The sequence below is a fragment of the Pholcus phalangioides genome, unplaced genomic scaffold, assembly GCF_987345545.1.
Source record: "Pholcus phalangioides strain wild (caught in Gottingen) unplaced genomic scaffold, Ppha-v1.0 ptg000015l_1, whole genome shotgun sequence".
Lineage (NCBI taxonomy): Eukaryota > Metazoa > Arthropoda > Arachnida > Araneae > Pholcidae > Pholcus > Pholcus phalangioides.
Genome location: NW_028301608.1, coordinates 88,877,841 through 88,899,427, shown reverse-complemented (window position 1 = coordinate 88,899,427; position 21,587 = coordinate 88,877,841). Strand labels below are relative to the sequence as shown.

At 37.0% G+C, this 21,587-nt stretch overlaps 1 protein-coding gene across 2 annotated transcripts in view; it reads left to right on the top strand.

Annotated features, from left to right (window-relative positions):
• Nucleotides 1–339: 339 nt before the first annotated feature.
• Nucleotides 340–21,587, top strand: part of LOC149076979 (nuclear distribution protein nudE-like 1) — a 70,403-nt gene continuing 49,155 nt past the window's right edge. The window contains exon 1 of one of the 2 annotated variants that reach the window (XM_089244710.1): nt 340–816. In XM_089244710.1, the coding sequence (XP_089100836.1) occupies nt 749–816 (68 nt within the window). In that variant the 5' untranslated portion in view covers nt 340–748. The remainder of the gene's footprint in view (nt 817–21,587) is intronic. The other variant, XR_016194131.1, reaches the window with a different exon arrangement.

The window sequence follows — 21,587 nt, the reverse complement described above, 5'->3', positions numbered from 1 at the left end:
CACAATATTTGTCTGCTCAGGGGAGGGGCATAAGAGATCTCTAAATTTTCTGAATATCGACACTCACTGATGGAAAGTTCAACGAATACCCCATAAGAATGAAGAGTGGTATTTTTTCGGCCTGAAATATACTGAGAAATTGAATTTTCTGGATGTTATGCCGAAACTGATATTTGGAAAGAAAAATGATTTGTCGATTCCCGGAGGAGACAGTTTCGGCATAACATCCAGAAAATTCAATTTCTCACCCCATAAGAATATTTAGTGGTTGGCGACATCTTCATTCATTTTGGCGGAGTTTGTGTTAGTTTTTCTTTTCAATCTTGCAGCCGTTGGATCGTGTTAACCCAGAGAGTAGGGGAGAAAGACCTGTGTATTGTATGTAAAAAAAAATATAGAGAAGAAAAAACCAGTCTTCCGTTGAAAAAAAAAAACCATGAAGTGACCGTGACCAAAAACGGTTTCTCTCAACACAACCGCCGTCCATTTAAAGTCAAAAAAAGATTCCATTCGAGTTGCAGCGTTCGTTAGCGCCAGGCGCGTTCATTTTCACAGTCTTTTTCTCGGCCTGCAAAAAAGAACACGCTCGCTCGCGCTAACAGCTGTGCACTCGAAACCCTTTCGAACATAACAACAGAAAACAACAACTGAAATAATGACGAACGTTTGACGTGAAATTTTATAAATATTTTTATTCATCGTTTATTTCATTTCGGTTTTCAGTTTTTTTGTTTTTTTCCTACCGGCCATGGAAAATTCCGTGACATCGGAAAACATTGAATACTACAAAAAATTGGCTTTGGAGTACAAAAAGCGGTGAGTCTCGTTTCAATAATAATATTTTTAATGCATTGTGGCGGAGATAGATTTGAAAGTCGACGGGGGGTATGATGATGATTATGTCAATTCATATAAACACATATACTGTAGATCAGCCCGCTCCACCTTTGATCTCCCCCGTATCTCTCCGCTCATGTTTCAGTCTATACATATAAAATTAATAGATTTTCTGTGTGTGTGTGTGTGTTCTCTATACAAAATTTACAATTTTAGACCGATCTTCATCAAATTTTGCATATAGATGAAACTGGGCCCGACTGGAACGATAGGTTCCAGTTGAGCTTTGCCCAAAATGGATAAAAAAATTGTCGGGCAACAATGGCCCATGGGCCTCAACAGTGATTTTTGGAATGTTTACTTTGGCTACGTGGTTCCCAAACAATGCGTTTCAGATTAGTTTGTCCCTTCATAATGGTTTGCCACTTTAATGAAGAAAACCAGGGCAGAGCACCGGGCATTATAGCTAGTGTCGTATAATTATTCTTAAATATATATTCGTATGTCATTAATTACAGTGTAAGTCCGTCCTAATGATAGTTCATAATCACGAGGAAAATTGTCGTTATGATGGATTTCTCGTTACAGGGGAATATATTCATTTTTTTTCTCTGTCAGGTTATAAAATGTGTTTTACCTGCATTAATACGTCTTTTAAATGGTTTTGTTCTGATATAAACGAATGAACAGAAATGTTCATTCTCCAATTGCATGAAATGTCTGTCATGTAAAATTGGAGTTTCGATCTCTCAGCTGTTAATTATTTTCTAAGACATTTTTGCGTAGAATGTTTACTTATAGTGATTTAGTCTACTGACTGAACAATTAAAATTCTTAATTATTATGCCACTGCTCACTTTCCACGACTGTATATACTCGTCCGCATTTTTCCGCTAATCGGAAGTTTTTTTAGTACTACTATTTTTTCAGTCATTCAGATACGACTTTGAGCTGTAAGTTAAAAAGTACCGTGGTTTCTTTTAGTCAAGGGAGAAACTAAAGTCGAATAAATCATACGTCCCCATGTAAATAATGCGGAAGAAAGGGGTTGAAAATTGACTTTTTATGTCAATTTTTTGTTAGATGTATCTCAGAGTAATTTTTACGAGGTTCATGTGCCACGATAAGAGTCATCATGTTTAATTCTTGAAGAGGGAGGAAGAAGGAAAAAAAAACAAGCGTTTCTGAGACTTTCTGACGTTATAGCGAACGCTTCTTAATTTTCAAAACTTGATATAACCGAATATTCATTGTTTCTTTAACATTAACTATTTGACAATTATTTGGAAATCACTGTTTACAGCAAGATTTTCCTTATAAGCCGTACTCGTTATATCGTGTCGCGAGATGAAAAGAATTTAATTTCATCACGTGTCCATCGATTCCATTAAGATATTTCTTTTCGGATAACTTCATGGTTTTGGAATTCTCATAAAACTCCATGATAATGAATAGCTTCATATGAAAAAGGACATTAGCCACCAAAATTACTTTTTTAGAAAACCGAAGAAATCTATCCAAGACGAACGTTTTCTGTATAAATTTTAAAACTTGAGCTACGGATATCTTTTTCCTGGCAAAACAAAATAATGACTTTTTGGCATATAATACGTAAAAGCATGTACTGGATTAGGATTGTCGAAAAGTAAATTATGTGAAAAATGCACTTATACCTTTTCTGCGTGAAGCGATAGAAAACGGTAAATTGCTCTACATTTCTTTTGCATTTTTTGAATTTTATAAATCGATTATGAATGTGATGAGTTTGATCTGTGTTTCCCTTGCAACTGCAATCGATATTATAAACGATGTCAACAAAGAAGTAATTCTTCAATCACAATCACGTTAACCAGTGTTTCTCAACTTTTTTTGCCATTGGAGAAACCTTGGCATAATTTCCATGTTCTAGGAAACACTTGAAACAAAATTCAAACTCTTCTAGGGAACCCGTGTGGTAATACGCACGTTTTTCATGGAATCCTTGAAAGAATATTCGTGCTCTAGATAGCCTTTGAATCAATTACCTTTGAAGAACATACTTGATTGTTTTAGGGAGCCTTTGAAGTTACATACCTATTCTAGGGAAACCCCTGAAGCTCCAAACATTTTGTAGGGATCACCTGGAAAAGATCCAAATTCCAAGAATCACCTGAAAAATTTGTTTGGTTTACTTTATAAAATAAACGTTATAGTCTTTTTTGCCATGGTTTACTACAATATATTTACATTACATTATATAATTACATTTTTCTACAATATTGTTTTAACCACTACGAATTCTTACTCTTCTTTGTAAAAGTTCGATGCAGTGAGTGCGGCTTATATCGGGAATCTCGATGTTACGAGTTATTTGCAATGCGCCGCTTACGGGCTAGTGTTGAAAACACAAAAACTGTGTTTATAGCGAGTTGCAATACTGTATTAGCAAGTATTCGGATATTAACGTAAACTAATTCTCCAAAAAAAGTCGGGTTTCTTCTCTTTTTTTTTTTTTTTTTTTCTATTCAAGAGTTGTACTAAGGATAAATTACTATCAGTATCACAGTACATGCTTCTGGTAAACATTCCTCTTAGGTACATTTAATAGAGGATGGACAGAAAAATCACATATTTTCACACACTCTTCCTCCTAAAGCCCATGAATAGAAATTCATAGGCTTTCCCAATAAACAAGTGGGACAAGTGATGCTCACGTTCCCATTTCATTCGATTTAGACTTTTGACACGTCGAGAGACTGACAGACCATGGCCATCTTTCATTGACAGGGTTTTATTTGTGACCATAACTTACAGTTTTATTAGTAGTCTGGCAAGAACATGAAGCAAGCACAACTCTGACACCATAAGTACGTTAAGGCCACATATACACTCGGAATACACATTCCTGCTTGTACCCATTCGTTAGAAATTCCACAGAGGATTGTTTACGAGGTACATGTACGGTTAAATATTAGTAAGTACTTCAAATAAGTTTCCGAAATGAGATGACGAATCCATAGTCATGGAACTGAGTACCAAGATAATAATTGAGAATTTCAGTTGCCCTGACAATTGTTTTGCAAAATTTTATGCGCAAACGTTTTAAAGAATCCACTGTAAGACAAGAGACCAGGTGCGCGCACAGAATCGACCGACCATTTGAGGGGGTCATGAAAGTTTTGCAGGGGGGAGCACAACGAATTTATTCCAGAAAAATTTTGAGTTATCAACCTTCAAAGAACATTTAAGTTGACCGATATCGATTAAAATGCATATGAAAGGTATTTTCTTTCGATACTTTATTTTTTTACGAATATATATATTTAAATATTATTTGGTGGAGCTCCCTAATTCATCCCCTCCCCACCCAGCACTATCCTTTTTGCAAGAAACTATTTCCCGATATGATTCCAGTTCTGTTGCTGATAATGCAAAGCGACATAAATTGAGGAAAAAAAAGTACGACAGGTGTTATTAGTTCTTTTTTATTCTATATCACACAAAAAACAATTATAATGTAAATTACCAGGAATTTTCTATATAAGTTATTATCTAACAGAGAAAGATATCTATTCGGGTAGAACGACTATTTTTCCCGCAATTATGAGCTGCTATCTTCATTACGGACTTCTACAGTATTTAAACTAGGGTCGAGAATCGATTAAAATTTTCAACTGATTGATCGAATACTTTTTTGTAACGTTAAAATATTAATAAAAGCTGCTCTAAAAATACATTTTATTCATTTCCTGTACCCATTCGCCGGATGTGAACAAATACAGAAATAAATTAAGAAGTTATGTTATTAATTAGGCTGCCTACTTGAAGCAATTTAATATGATGAAGAAATTTCGTTGACACCTGTAATTTCTTCATTTAGATCTTGTCTTTTTTTTTTAAAATCATCATTTAATTGTTTTAGATTAATCGCTGATTTCGAAACCACTTTCGATAATACTGCTGCTTGTTTTCCTTGAAACTTCTCCCAAATGGTACATGTGAGAAGAGGAGCTGAGGTTTCCAAGAATACCAAAACCTATAGGGGAGACAAGATATTATGGTCTTGTCTTCTGAAACGCTTATCAAACTCAACTAGAAACCATCAGTTTCGTTTGAAAATCGACTTGTCGAAAAATTTAATCAGCCTACCCCAAAATTGACGTGGGCTGTGTCATAGACAAGGCCGCAAGTTTTGACGTGGATGCGTTCTTTGTGCCTAAATCGCGTGGTAGGTAATGACATAATTAAATTGGTACCATCAGATTTATCTTTGGAATAGTTAACAGACGATATCAATGTCGTCTATATGCGTTGTGAACCACTCGAGATATATCATGAAACGATTTTGTTACGAAAGTGGATCGCGAACCCGGTACCCGGACCGGAAGAGATACTTAAACCAGAGGAATGTCATTGGATTTACCTTTTAATGGGATCCACCCGCAGATATCAAAAGCACCGATATACACCGAATAATTCTTGAGATATGAGCGTTTAAATTATTTCGTTACACAACCTTTTGCGAATGCACCCAGTATCATATGATTTAAAAGATGTATTCACGTCAAAATATTGATTCGAATATTTTTAAACATGGTACTTTATATTATATTTCATATTTACATATATACATATTTTATACTTCATATATTATATTCATATATTATATTCATATATTTTATATTCATACTAGCTATAATACCCGGCGTTGCCAGGGTTTTCTTCAATGAGGCTTTATGAACCACGTGATATCTCCCTCTTTCTTTGAGGGACATGCAAACCGTGTCTAAAGATAACCAATATGGCGACGTCCTGCGCGACTCATGAAATAAACAAATCTAAATTTAAAAAAACATAGAAATGAATAGTCCCCTCCCCCTTTTTTTTTGATGGGTGCTAGGTATTTCGATTCCCTCCCCCCAGAACTTCAAGTTATCTATTTCTGCCTGTTTGAGCTTCCAAAAATGCTTAATTAAAGCTGTGGAATTTTTTCGATGCACTTTACGGGGCCCATAACTAATTTTAAAAACATCCCAAACTATATGAATTTATGCAAATAAGTATCAAAAGACAATACGGAGACATTAATTTTCCTGCTTGAGAAGATATAAATAAAAAGTTAAAATCAATGTTATTACATGGATATCCAACTCAAAAGTAGATCCGGCAAATTATTCATATTTTTAATTTTCTGGGATTCGTATCTCCAAGTGAATTCAATATTTCAAAAATCTAGAATTCAATTTAATTTTTAAAATTATTGATGTGGCAGGAAACCGCCCCCCCCCCACTAAATTTCCGTATTTATGCAGTTAAATCGGCAATTTTAATACTGATTTTTATGAGGATGACCCTTTCCCTGACCCCCAAAGCGATGATGGTGATGATTATGACGTCTATTCAAAAAGCCTCATTACTGAGAGTATTGAAAATGTGACAAACCATTGTAAAGACATAAACACGTCTGAAACTCATCGCTAGGGAACCACGGTAACAAAGTAAACGTTCGGAAAGTGATTGTTGAGGCCCAAAAACCATTGTTGCCGGACAGTTTTTTTGCCCATTTGGGGCATTTGCCCTAGTCTGACGAATTTTTAAAGTAGCCTATCGTTCAAGTCGGGTCCCATTTGGTATATATGCAAAATTTGGCGACGATCGATCTAAAATTGTAGATTTGTATAGAGAACATACACACACATACACACACACACACACACACACACACACACACACACAGAAAATCAATTTTATATATATAGATAGATAGATATTATACTTCATACTTTTTAATTCATATTTTTAAGCACTTATCCAAAATAATGTGTATAGGAATAATTCACAATAATAATAATACAGTAATAGGAATGGAGTACGTAATCAGCAAGACATCAAATCGGTTTTTTAAACAAATCAAAATAATTCACGAACTGTTGATAAAAATTTCAATCTAATTTAAATCAGATTGATCTGAGTCGATAAAACTCAAATAAATTTTTAACTGTGATCAACAGTTGATCGATTAACCGACCCGATCAATCGATTTAATCTGACCAGCTCTGATTCGTATTATGATTCCTTCTTTCGGAACCCCCGGCGATGTCGTGAGAAAAGGTACATTGAAATATAAATTCTATTCGACATGACTTTTGACAATTTTGAAATGAATGAATGAATGCCTCATAAAACGTGATTACGGCATGATTTCCTTCGATGCATAAGCCTGTATATATATTTGAAGCCTGTCATCAGAGTGGTATACTATTTATGAGTGTCATTTATGTTATTGACGAGAATCGATTTTATTTTCTATCTTTGTACGCGGAAGTGTTTTCAAAGGAACACTATCCGAGGTACGATCGGCATAAGTTTATTATAAATCATCACTAATTACCTGTCAGATTCGATTACCTGCATAAGATGTGCGTAATATTTTATAACCGGCATTACTTTAACCTGTTGGACTGGAAAATACATGAGGTAGAGAGTGCATGTGACTCACACACACACACCTGCTGTTTTGGGATTCCTTCTTCTTGTTGGCATGACAACGACCTGTAATGATCTCTAACCTGTAGCAGTGTATGTGTGTGTGTATATATATATGTCCATGTTTTCGTATAAATTAACCATTTCCTTTTCTTTTTTTCATTAGCGGTCATTTTTCTCTTACTGTAGCGTGACTCTCCTCCTTTTCTGTGTATATAAATCAAAATGATGGTTCCGCGAATACATCAGAGGGGTTCGTGATAATACGTGAGGAACATTGAAAATAGTCTATTTTTTGACTTCAAACAATATTGATAAGTTTTATTTTAGCATTTTTATGGATTTGATGGCTATGCTATGACTTCTTGATGGTTGACCGAGGGGGGTCCCTCAGACTAACAGGGAGCTCCAAATTATTGAAGACTTTCATCAATCCATTTATTCAAGATTTTTTAATATACATTGAAACCCCCTCCTACTGGTCAGTCCACTTTTTCGACCTAATAATGACTGCGCTTTGTCTTTAAATTCTCCAACGAGAATCCCCCCCTTTCTACGAACAGTCCTCTTGTACGGACGAATTTTTTCGTCCGTACTTCTCTCCTCTGAGAACACCCCGCCGGTGTTCTCAGAGGGGTTTATAATGTATAAATTTGGCTTGAGGAGCCCTGGGTTGTAATTGAGACTTAATCAAAGACATTTTATTCATCTTTGAGTTATGACATATATAGCCATCAAGTGGTTTAATCATCATCTGCAGAAAAACTCCCAAAACAAAATGTAAGTTATATTCGACCAATTTTGGTTATATTTGACATCCATATTTTTTATGAGAATCTTTTTTTTCAGCCACCTCATTGATCAATTTGCCTGTTGTGGTCTTTGTATAAAAAAAATCTAGACATCCTTTTCCGAAAGCGACTATAGTAGCGGCAAGGGCCATTTATGGGCCCCTCCAGCAAAGTAATTTTCTGATTTTGGGCTCCTTCCACCTGGCTGGAAATACTAGCCTATTGATTTGCATGCAGATTTGTTCAACCCTTTTCGAGATGCGAATCATAGAAGGATACCCTCCTCTCACATACGCTCAAACATGAAGATGCTTCAAGCATGATGAAAAATCACTGATCTAGTTCAATGTCTTCTAATTTGCTGAGGATCCCTTGTTAAAACACCCAGGGAATCGAGGACCCCCTGGACTATGTTAGCCCCTCGTCTATCTTGACTCTTATTCTACTTTGTTCTGTGAAACACATCCCGCGGACTACTTAGTTACATACCACGGGGTACCCAAAGGTTCCCAGATTTGAAATCGAAAACTACTGATCAATGTAAATGGCTGGTATTTGCTTATAAATCCGGTATCTTCAACCTCTTATTGTCTAGTTACGAGCACCATTCATGCTCGGATCAGAGAAGAGTACTCATATAATAACTCTATAACTAAATGTTCTCACTAGCACAGTGCTAATTTCTGAACACAACTCGAATTTACTGTTTATATAATTGGGCCATGCCGGACCAGTACTTCATGAGTACAGAATTTGGCAGAAGTATTGGGCACCCATGATTACTTCATTGATCACTTGGGTGCTTGCGAGTAACACGTGATGACAGGTGAATTTCACGAGAGGTCTTTGGTATCCTCTGCGATAGATCAGTTTAATACAATGAAATCTGAATATAAGGATATTTTAGGGGAACCAAGAAAAAATGTCGTTGTAGAGGGATTATCATTATATCTAGAGACAAGTTTAATGTTCGAGTATAGGTATTTCCAAACAAGATTTTTTTTTTTTTGAAAAAATGTCGTTGTAAAGGGATTTATCGTTATGTCGAGCATCGTTGTAGCGAAATTTCACTGTATTTGATTGTTTTGGGAAGGTGAGGGCAAAGTGCCCCTATATCACTCCCCCTTACTCCTCCCATACGCATCTGAGCTCAAGGGTTCCGAAACAGATTCTCTAACTTTGTTTGATGATTTAATGATTTGAGAGCCATCTGCTCTACCTGTCGACCGGGTTAGGACTAATGATAGTCCAGAAATGATTATAGTCGTACCTCTGGGTTATTCCCTGGGCTATCAACCCACCATCATTTCGTCCCATCGACATTACTCGAATATTTATTCTCGAAATGTTCCCTGTGATCTCTCTCTGAGGGTTGAATGGAGAGATCCTTTTTTTCAGAGTTTTTCTTTTTTCTTCTAATGGACACACGGAACATTAAAGTTGTGTCTCTCCCCGAATGACCTCACAGTTAACCTCTCCCCACCGTGATTTAAGGACAACACTCGCCCATAGAAAGACTGATGCTTTTAAAGATTTCCTTAATATGGGAAAAGTTTCTTCAACTGAATGATTATGGCTTCAAAGCTGAGTATCCGGAGGTTGTACCCGAAAGGTCGCGCGTTCCCGCAGGTCGCAACGCAATACAAGCAAACATTTGCAGTGCTGTATATTGTGTTTCTTAAATATCAGCGTTTGTTTTTCAGGGCTGTATAAAACTATGTCGCTTTGGTAATCATGAAATACTCTTTGTGCTCAATTACTAGAGTGTTTTTTAACAATATGCACATTCAGAATGAACATTCAAGTGTTTTAATGTTTTTTTAAATTTGTGTTTACTATGCGTGACATCGGTGACCTATAGTGACTGGACATTTCGGTCATTTTGGGGCCGACGCAAAAATTATTCTTAACCATTAAACACGTTAGTCTGAGTGTCCGAGAGGAAAATGGTCAGACCTCTCTGTGTCAAATAGAATCAATAAGCGAAGACTTTTTTTTTTACTGGCTTTACTGATATCAGCGTGGTGTAAATCTGATAACTGGTCAATGCATGAGCAAGATGGACGTTTACCTGGTGATTTTTTCAACACGCTTAGAGTTCTTTACATTGGCAGTCAATTTGTTATTGGAAACTCGTAGGTTTTTTTTCTCAAGATTTATCTATGGATCGTGACTCATACACACACTTGAATCACAGGGGCTTCCGAAATGCGTCGTATAAATAAACTTGCAGCTAAAGATTCTTGAGCAATTAAAAGCTATTATAAGTCACCACCCAAAACTGATTTTCAGGGTCTTCCAAGATGGGTCGTACAAATCCATTTAGAGCTATGGATCATATCCCAAACCTGATTCTCGGGGGGAGGGGCTGGGTTGTGGAGTGATTCAGGCTTCAAAAATCAGCCATACGAATCCACTTAGTCTTGCTATAATGCAAATAAATGCACTTACCACGTCACGGTTTTTCCTAATTTCGAAGGGCATTTTTAGCATTTTCAGGATATTTTTTCACTTTTAAAATTCTTTGACAATGGAAAAGATTGAAAAAATTATATGAATACTCATTGTGCATTGAGTGCTTATGAAAGAATATGCTTGAATTTCTTGGGGAATAAAATAAAAGTTGCTTTTTGGCTTCCGAATCCATAGACATATACAGGATTTTTATTTTTTCCGGGGGGGGGGTTCATTTTTCGTTTTTTACTGCAAAAATCCTACCGTTCCCAGTACGCCAGTCATGCCCCCCCCCATATACCAATGCCTTCCTCCCCCCTTCAGATTCTTCACGAGTCTCTCAATAATGAATTTCTTGAGAAAAAAAACAATGAAATTATAAGAATCGTCCCGGACTCCCGGGACAGACCCCCCATAACTCGTTTATTAGAAAGATTTCTATATTTTTGATGAAATCTAATCGTTGAGAAAAATCTTTACATATGGTTTGATGCTGTCGAAACTTTTTCTTTCAACATTCGAACATAACCGATTTTTCAAGAGAACTTTGTTCTATTATTTTGATGGAATTTTTTTTTAAATTTTCAGGGCACTTTTTGAAGTTTTTGGGGCATTTTTTAAAGCTATTTTTCAAGATTTTTTAGGGCAACAACATCCTGGCCTTGATCATTTGATCATGAGTGTCTAAGCTTATTTCATTTCGCAATATATTTTTTATTCAACTTTTTAATATCATCTTCTATCGTTTTTTTTACAATATCCCGATAATGAATGGTGTTTATTGAGCACGTGTGCGTAATCAGTGTATCTCCCATTTTACACATGTATTTATTGCAAGGTAAATGTGCGTATAAATCCTAAACAAAATAAAAAAAAGCAGACTTGGGGCTATCAGTCTTTATTTTTAGACTCGCTGATAAAATAACTGAAGCTGTTTATGGACCGTTAATTGGATTATTTTCTTTCAGGCGATAAGCAAAAATATCGGTTTTCTTTTAGAGTTACTGCTTTTGTTACATATAATTACACAAATTCTTGCCCATTCTAGCCCAATTTTATATCCTGCTCACAAGCTAATTCAAAAATTGTTTCATTGTTTTCAAATGGGGACGTGTGAAATTGAATGAGAGTTAGACATTTAAATTTATAATAATTACGAAAGACCTCTGTACAACTCTGTAATGACTTAACAACCAATTAAAACATGTTTGGAATTATTTTGTACAAAATGTCCCATAGATCGTAAATCGTTTAAAAATTCATAAAAATTGGAGAATTGGTGTATTAGAGTGCAAATTGGGAAAAGGTTATTCTCTTGGGGGTTTTTTCCTTTGGAACAGAAAAAAAATTAGTTTTTTGTTGATAGAAGAAGTTGTAGGAAAGAAAATCACAGAACTTTTCTTCAATCTCTTCTTCATCCAACAATGTCAACATCCCAATAAAAACCTTATGGAAGTGCCAGTAACAGGAAAATTCAGAAATGAGCTGTTAATTGTTAATCATAAATCCAATTTTATAGGACTCTAATCCGTATATTTCCGATGATGGGCTTTCGTGCAGTGTCCTCTATTGACGAAACTTTAAACTTAACTTTTACTTTTACTTCTAAGAAAATCCTCTTCGTGAGAATAATTTTTCCGCAATCCCCATTCAAATATAACAATTATTTCATTTTTTTATGAATTTTTTTAAGCTGCTTGCAAATTTATGGGACACCATATATATAATATATATGTATATGTTGAAAGAAAACGAATAGTCCAATGAAAAGACGCACTAAATTGGATTGATATCAATAGTGAATCTTTTAAACAACAACTCTACTTGACTTTTTATAGGATGAAATTACGTAACAACCACTTCACTAAATTAATTTTTGATTCATTATAATTAAATTCTTCTAGTCATTAATCTCATTGCCTCAACTGATGCTTTTGAGGATTGAAACTTTAGGATAATGAACATCTTAATTATTAAGATGGTCATTATCCTAAAGTTTCTCCATCACATGTAGTTTATCTTTATAATCGTCAGAGTTAAATAAGACATAATAGCTAATCGACATTTGAAATTTGCCAACACCACGAACGATAACAAGGGATAGATGACATCTCATTAAAAAAACCACGTAAAATACAAAAAAAAAAGTGTTTTCTTCTTTAACGAATTACACAACCCAATATGAATGATGTATACGAGTTTTTGCGCAAAACACCTACCCACCATGTCCAGACAACAAAAAAAAAATTGTCGAAATTCAATTGTTTCGTAGAATGAACAAAAAAAAAAAAAATGTTTTCTTCATCATAGGCGGGGGAAGAGAAAAAGCCGCAAGAAATTGTGTTTTGAAAAATGAATAGTAGTTATAAGAATGTAATAAATTATAAGAAAATGTGTATTATGTTTTTCTCCTTCCGCGTGACCTCTTGCGGCGGTCGGTTGCGTTTTTCTAACATGTTGCGTTGAGCCGTCTTTGGTGCCGCGCGGTATTTGGTTAGTTAGTATGTCGTCTCTATCTAGTAGAAATCGGCTATTAAACTCCCCCCCCCCCCAATTCAGAAATTCTATTTCCCAAGGCTATGTACCTCGCGTTCACTTGCGAATTCTTTTTTATCTTCCACAACCAGAAAAAAAAGAACAGAAAGAATAGATTTCAATCAAGGAAAGTAAAAAAAAAATTTAAAGAAGAAAAATTGCGGATGTGTTATTGAAATCGGCAAATTCCTTTTCTCTGGCACGTGGATTTCCTTATTATCATTTCATGTCTGGAAGATCTTTCAAGTTAGCCATTGTGTTGCTTTATATGTATAAATATTTTATTTATTTATTTATTTATTTGTAATTAACTTTCATACATTTCGTGTCAGACAACGACCCTGTTGTCGGCGAATAACTTTAGGCGATGTACAATCGATTTTTAAAAAAAGGACGATGCCCTTTTTTTTCCTAAATCAAATATAACGAACGTTGTTCTACTATTATGAATGGTGGTCTTTTAATTGAATGTTCGTGCTGCTATTTCGTATTAGAATATTAATTTATTTTGATCCCATTCGGAAAATTTTTTTTACCTGAATTTAGTACTTTATCACACACACATATCTGAACTACTATATGAAATTCTCAAAATCATTGAAACGCGTGAAAATATCCCGGAATGCATGTCTATAGCAGGGTTTCATAACCTCTTTATGTCGAGGCACCTCTGTTCACAAGCATTGGAGCTGAGTATTTTATAGGTAGCATTGGAGAAGTAAACATTTCTAAGAAGTATATAAGTTGAGTGGAATTTTGTTTAAAGCCTTGCAGAAGTATAGCACGTCTATCAAGTATATAAGCCGAGTACTTCCTGGATAGCATTAGGGAAGTGTAGTAATGAATAAGTATGGAAGCTGATGAACACAAAATGCTGAGTATTCTGTGGATAGCACGTTTCGTGAGCATAGAAGCTGAGTATTTTGTGCATAGCGATAGAGAATTATAAAGCACGTTTCACAACTTGTGAGGCTGAGTGTTGTTTTGTGGATAGTATTAGAGAAGGTAGCCTCTCTAAGATGTATAGAAGTTTATTATTTTGTGGAAAAAAAGAGCGGATTAGTAAGCACGTCTATCAAATAGGTGGGGGGGGGGGCTGAGTACTTATGAATAGCGTTAGAGAGGTATAGTACGTCTCATAAGTATAGAAGCTGAGTATTTTGTGAATAAGCTCGTCTTATAAGTATAGAAGCTGATAACGTTTTGGTGTTGACAATGTTGTAGTGTTGAAGAAGTTGCTCACGTTTCACACTGACAACTGTAATTAAGCTTCTTAGTCCACCAAAACATCATATCCAAACAAAAAAGGATTATGTTTTCGTATTAGTATTTTACACGAGCGACTAAAACATGGAAGCGTTAAAAGTGCGCGTTTATGTCACCTCCACCACCATAACAAACACACATACGTAAATATAAGCTGTCGACAGGAATAACTGTTGCATCACGAAGACATAAGCGTTTCATCCTGCATGATGATGATGCCACCACCACCATCATGTGTATAGGGCTTATACGCACGTCTGAGCGGAATCCGTGTCGTGTCGCCCACATAATATGTATATGTGTGTTTTGCTCTTATTCTGTGTGTGTGTGTGTGTCTCTCTCCTACTGAACCCCATTTTACGTCTACCTCGTTCTCAAATTAGACAGACTTACTTCAACCTTCGTTGGGAGTTCCATTTGGCCATCGTCCAGGAAAAAAAAGGACAAAAAAGAATCACTCGTCTGGTTCAAGATTAAAAGAATTTTTTTTTGGCTTCGTAATCTTTTCGTTTTAATACTAAGACATGTTCGTCAAAACAAAACAAAACAAAATAATAATAATAATGAGAAAAAAATGAATCTTTAGAAAATATTTTATCCTCGTTTTCAGTAATCTTTTCTTTGACTTACAGGTCGTTTGTATCCTCGGTATTTATAAGAAAACGTGCTCCATCATCTACTGGAGAGATTTAATCCAATTGAACTAAAAACTTCTTGAGCTTTCGCATGGAATGATGGATACATGGGGGGGGGGGGGGATTAAATGACTTAACCCCCCCCCCTCTGAAATATTGCTTACTTTCCTGAAATAGTGGCCAATTCAAATTAAAGCCAATCTCGATTATAACGTCGGGAGTTGTAGAGGCGTATTTAGAGGAGGGCTAAGAGCGGGCTATATATTGCCCAAGCCGAGTTCAGAGGTGTGGCAAATTCGGGGAATTAGTGGTCAGGAAACTCACTAGAGGGCAGTGAAACGACAAATCCGTCTTTGCCTAGAGAGCGAGGGGGCTAGAGCAGTGTTTCCCAAAGTGGACAATATCCCCCCCCCCCCCCCGGTGAGCGAAATGATCCGGGGGGGGGGGGCATAAAACTACGGATTTAACACAGTATCCTATGGGTTCACTTAAGTTGGGGGGGGGATAAGAGGAAAAAAAATTCTGATGAAGGGGGCGATGTAACAAAAAGTTTGGGAAACTATGGGCTAGGCCAGTGGTCGGCATACTCATTAGTCAACAGAGATAAATATCAACAGTACAACGATTGAAATTTCTTCTGAGAGCCAAATTTTTCAGACTTAAACTATATATGACATGAATGTCGCTCTCCACTTGTTAATACGAGATATGCAGAAGACTGGATGTTGTGAAGATATTTTTTATTTCAGATGTTAATTTTTCAAGGAAGGAAAAAACTCATCTCTGCCTCTACCGGGAGTCGAACCCGGGTCCCTCGATTGCCGGACGAGTGCTCTGACCACTAAGCTACAGAGGAGATAGAGATTTTCCTTCGCTAGAGCGTATATATGCCGAACGGAACCGTGCAATGGACGGTGAAACCGATCAGCTAATAGCTCATGGACGACGAGCCACCAGAGGGCTATATATATGACATGAATGTCGCTCTCCACTTTATTAACAAGTGGAGAGCGACATTCATGTCATATATATAGCCCTCTGGTGGCTCGTCGTCCATGAGCTATTAGCTGATCGGTTTCACCGTCCATTGCACGGTTCCGTTCGGCATATATACGCTCTAGCGAAGGAAAATCTCTATCTCCTCTGTAGCTTAGTGGTCAGAGCACTCGTCCGGCAATCGAGGGACCCGGGTTCGACTCCCGGTAGAGGCAGAGATGAGTTTTTTCCTTCCTTGAAAAATTAACATCTGAAATAAAAAATATCTTCACAACATCCAGTCTTCTGCATATCTCGTATTAAACTATATAGGTAGGTACATTGTTATTAACTTAATTAAGGTACTCCTCAGCTGGCCTTTGCTAAAAACGAGCAGTGGTTCTCTAAGTGCGCGTTGTGGCTCCTTCGGGCGCCGCCAATCATTTTCAGGGGCGCTCACGATAAACTGTCGATATTGCTATGTATCTTTTTGGTGCTTCGAAGCGATTCTTTATTTCAATATCACTGAGAGCCGTCGATAAACATCAAATAGAGTAAGGGAGCCGCGGGTGACAAAAGATTGAGAACCATTACGATGAAGAATATAATATTGAAGAGCCTTGTTTGAAACGTCGATGAAAACGCAACGACTCCGTATACAACGACAAAATCTCGTGGAATCATCGTTGTCGTTATAACCAATTTGGACTGTAATTACCAACAGAGAGAGGGGGAGGGGGAACCCTTTCTCTTCTTCACTGCTGCGAATGCCTACCTTTGTGGTTATCCGAAATTTGAATATCGACCACAAAAAACTATTTTCGGTCTTTTTCGGAAACCAAGAAGAGGAAGCTAGACTGGGAGGAAAAAAAAATAATAGAGAAACAAGATTCCTACGCTGTCCTTTGCAAAATGTTCAACAGGTTTCTTGTGCTCCAAGGAATAGGAAGCGTTTACCACATCATATAAATGGCGCTACTATATTTGGTCTACTCGACTTCATTTATTTTTTCGTCTATTCTCAATAGGATACGGCTGCTCCAATGATCGATGAGTAACCGATAAGATGTCTCTCCCCCCCCCCCCCCACTCTCTCTGTTATTGTTATTTTTAGTTAGACGGGTATAAATACCTTGATGGCAGTGCAAAAATACTTAATAGCTATACAGGGTAGATACTTAACTCCCTTTGCCGCATTTCACTGTCGAACTGTTGATCCTAGAGCAGCGGTTCTCCAAGGGTTCCGTGTGCACCTCCCAGGGGCTCCGCGGCAACTCGAGGAAATTAAAACGAATCAGTAAATTTGATAGATTAGTAAATAAGAGAGGCCTACAAGGTTCTGCCATAAAAATTATGTACAAAAAAGGGTTCCTCGAGTGAAACAGGGCTCCGCCATTGAAATTATATAGTGAAAGGGGCTCCGCTATAGAAATTTAGAAATTATGTAATGAAAAAGGCTCCGCCATAGAAATTATATAGTGAAAGGGGCTCCGCCATAGAAATTATATAGTGAAAATGGCTCCGCCATAGAAATTATATAGTGAAAATGGCTCCGCCATATAAATTATGTAATGGAAAGGGCTCCGCCATAGAAATTATATACTGAAAAAGGCGAGTCAAAAAAGGTTGAGAACCGCTGTCCTAGAGGATTATCCAATTAGGAAAAAGTATTCAAGTAACGTGTAGACTTCAGATACATCATTCATATTCAAGGGGTTGTATATTTTTAAAATATAAAAATTAACTTTTTATATGGACGCCATGGGCGGAGATGCGGGGTAGGGGGGCACTGCCCCCCCCCATAGTCAAACGTGGAGTCGACTGATCTAATGTATATATGTATAGATGAATTGACATCATCATCATCGTGCCCCCCCCCAGCAATGCCCCCCCCCCAGACTTCCAAGTCAATCTCCGCCTATGATCGACGCCCTGTCGTCTGAAACCTGATGAGAAAGTTGTTGCCCGTTCTCTCTATTTCGAGCCCATCAAAGAGAATTCCACGTTTCCAAGTGCAATATTCACTTAGATATTGGAATTCAAAAATCGGAGAAAAGTTATTAGGAATGAAGCGTGTTCCGTTAGCCAACGGAGCTTTTTGGTACGCATGCACGATGTGGCATGATTATAGGGATCTCTTATTATTCCGCATTCACGTGTACAGTCGAATCCCGTTACAACGAACTCCAAAAGACAGGAGAAATCACTTCTTTATAACGAAATTTCGTTATAAAGGAATTCAAGGCTTTTGCATTGTTCCAATGTGAACTTATCAGGGGGATTAGAAGAGTGTTCGTTAAAACGAGATTTTTTCGCTATAACGGTATTCGTTAAAACAAGAATCGACTGTAGTTGGTTATCTGAGATCTTAATTTGAATATGTTTACATTGGTTGAACGCAGGTGTCAGGTGACATGATCAAAATTTTCAGCAGGATGGATAGGATGGACCATGAATTATTAGTACACCGTCAATCGACTGCTTTTACAAGGGGACATCAGTATCGATTGGTAAGGGACAATGCGAGGTTATGGGGTTGCAGGGAATTTTTTTCTAATAGGGTTGTTAATAAATGGAATAGCTTACCCCCCGGCTTTGGGTAAATTGTAACACAATTGGCACGTTTAAAAAGAAATATGTTGGGGTGAATCGAGAAGCTATCCATACTTAGAATTAGACAACCATAAGTATTCTTATGGGCATTGTATATAATAGTTAATCATGTATATATATTGTTTGCAATTGCATTTTTAATTGGGTTGCTGTATTTTTTAAATATATGACATCCATATTTATTATGGGCATCTTTTTCACAGCCACCCCGTTGTGCATTTTGACTGTTGTGGCGTTGTATTTGCATTTGTAAATCTATACAAGTAACGTTGGAAAGGATTATGCAAGTAACGTTGAGAAGGACTATGCATATTCCCTTGAACATTTATAGGGTCTTTCGTTCACTTTGGGTAAAATTTTGAATATTTTTCTACCCGGTTTTCCCATGTCGTTACATACTTTTCAACAATTCTTCTGTTTCATGTAAGACTTTTGCCTGTTGAAAGGCATAAGCTGAGGCAAAAAGAATGCAGATTCGGTTATTAGTTTGATAATGCCAATTGACTCATTTGACAAAAAGTCTTCTCTTTCATCTGTTCCCGCATGTTCTGTAGTCAGGTTCTTCAAGCAACTCTAGTTTTATGACATGAATGTCGCTCTCCACTTGTTAATACAAGATATACAGAAGACTGTATGTTGTGAAGATATTTATTATTTGAGATGTTAATTTTTTAAGGAAGGAAAAAACTCATCTCTGCCTCTACCGGGAATGGAACTCGGGTCCCCTCGATTGTCGGACGAGTGCTCTGACCACTAAGCTACAGAGGAGATAGAGATTTTCCTTCGCTAGAGCGTATATATGCCGAACGGAACCGTGCAATATATAGCCATCTGGTGGCTCGTCGTCCATGAGCTATTAGCTGATCGGTTGCACCGTCCATTGCACGGTTCCGTTCGGCATATATACGCTCTAGTGAAGGAAAATCTCTATCTCCTCTGTAGCTTAGTGGTCAGAGCACTCGTCCGGCAATCGAGGGACCCGGGTTCGACTCCCGGTAGAGGCAGAGATGCGTTTTTTCCTTCCTTAAAAAAATTAACATCTCAAATAATAAATATCTTCACAACATCCAGTCTTCTGTATATCTTGAACTCTAGTTTTATATTGACTGTTGTAAGAGCAACAGGACCGCAAAATATTTAGAGGGATATGGAAATAAAAGTAGAACGTAAAAGAGCGAATTCCACTGATGGCCCGATGTGACCAATGGCATAGCTTGATACTGTTACTAAGCCTGGCTGAAAAATTAAAAAAAAAATGTTGAATAACAACCAAGGAAGTTTTATTTTACTGAAATCAGTATTCAGGCCATTGAAAGAACACATACACACTCTTACGTAACCATCTATGAGATAACATGAATTATCTCTATGATCAAAACTACACACCTGGTATGCATTACTATTATGTATGCAAATTACTATTCTCAAAATTACTCTTATTTCAGCAGGGTTCGCCCAATCAAATCCAGAAATAGAATTTTTTTTCATTTGTAATTTCGTTTTTTTTCGTTTTCGGGGCCACCTGAGAGAAAGATAAATTAGAATTTTTATTTTGACAAGCAATTAATTGTCTCTTTCTTTGTTTTTGACACTCGTTTTTCGTTTCCGAACACACAGTCGATGTTTGATGGAAGTTTATTGACCACTTGATCCCATTCTACCCTTCGGGGTCGTTTCCTTCTCGATGGGAAAAAGGAAGGAAAAACGTTTAAATGCAAATAATTATATATTTTCCTTCCTCTTTTCATTATCATTTTAAATAAACTATTCATGAGATGAATGAGTTTAATTATTTTTGTGATTGTTTTAGTTATTATTATGAACATATTATCACCGGCTAGTTTCGTGCGTACAAAGAGTAATACTGCAAACACCAAACATGGCCCCCGCTCTGTCCCTTGGTACAAAGAGTAAGACCACAATCGGATCTCTTGATGTTGATGTTGAAATTTTAGTTTAAGGCCTACAAATTTGAGAGGGGGGGGGGGGGTTCTTCAACGCATGGCAAGTGGGCCACGTGGGAATCGAAGTTTTTTGGCAGTGTCCCGCTTATGAAAATGCTTACAGAATTCATTCAAATGCTGAAAAAAAGCCTTCGAAATCAATTTTAGTGATTCGCATTTAATGAAAGAAAATAATTTCACAATTCATGGAAATTCATATTTAATGAAAGAATAATCTCAGCATTAAAAAATTAAACTGTTCAATAATAGAGACCCCCCCCCCCCCTGTTTTATTCTAATTCCTGGGCCCCGTTGAGCCCATCCATAAAGACACTATCGTGTGAATCTAGATACCGCATTATGACTTGTTGACCCTCAGTCTTCGTGAATTTTTTTTCTTTTATCCCGTAACGTAAGAAAAGTCGAAGACCTCTATTCCAAGGAATTTTCAACACGTTGAACGTTAGCACCATGCTGCAAGTCAAAGCACCCAAAAGTGCTCCAGTTTGTTCGTACTCGTAAGTTATTTGTCGACAAATAACTCGCATTTGGCTGGTTTCAATTTGAGGTTTGTCACAATTATACAACATGGATTTTGCTCTGATGCTTGGAGGAACTACGGCTGCACGAACTTAATGGCTTGCGACCCATATTTTTATAGGCCTACTCTTTGATCTCGTCGTCTAACCCTAAAGATTTTTGTATTACAAGATTTGGGGATCACTGGTACACAAGAAACTCCCCCCCCCAAAGATTTGACGCCATTAGTGATACTGAATCACCATCCCGAGCCTTGTCTATAGAAAAGCCTGAGAACAGCCATCATAATTATTGCATAATTAGCATAGTCTCTGATGCAATCGGTGTCAATCTCCGCCTATTGACGAACAATGAAGCCATTATGTTTCCACCGTCTTCATCGACCGGTAGTAATTAGCAGTGCAAATGAGAGTAAAAACGATTTCTTAACCTCACTGAGCATAATTGATAGACAATAGGTTGACGACACAAACGGGTTAATCGTTCCTACCCATTGATCGATTGTGATTTCCCATCTGCAAAAATACTGTATA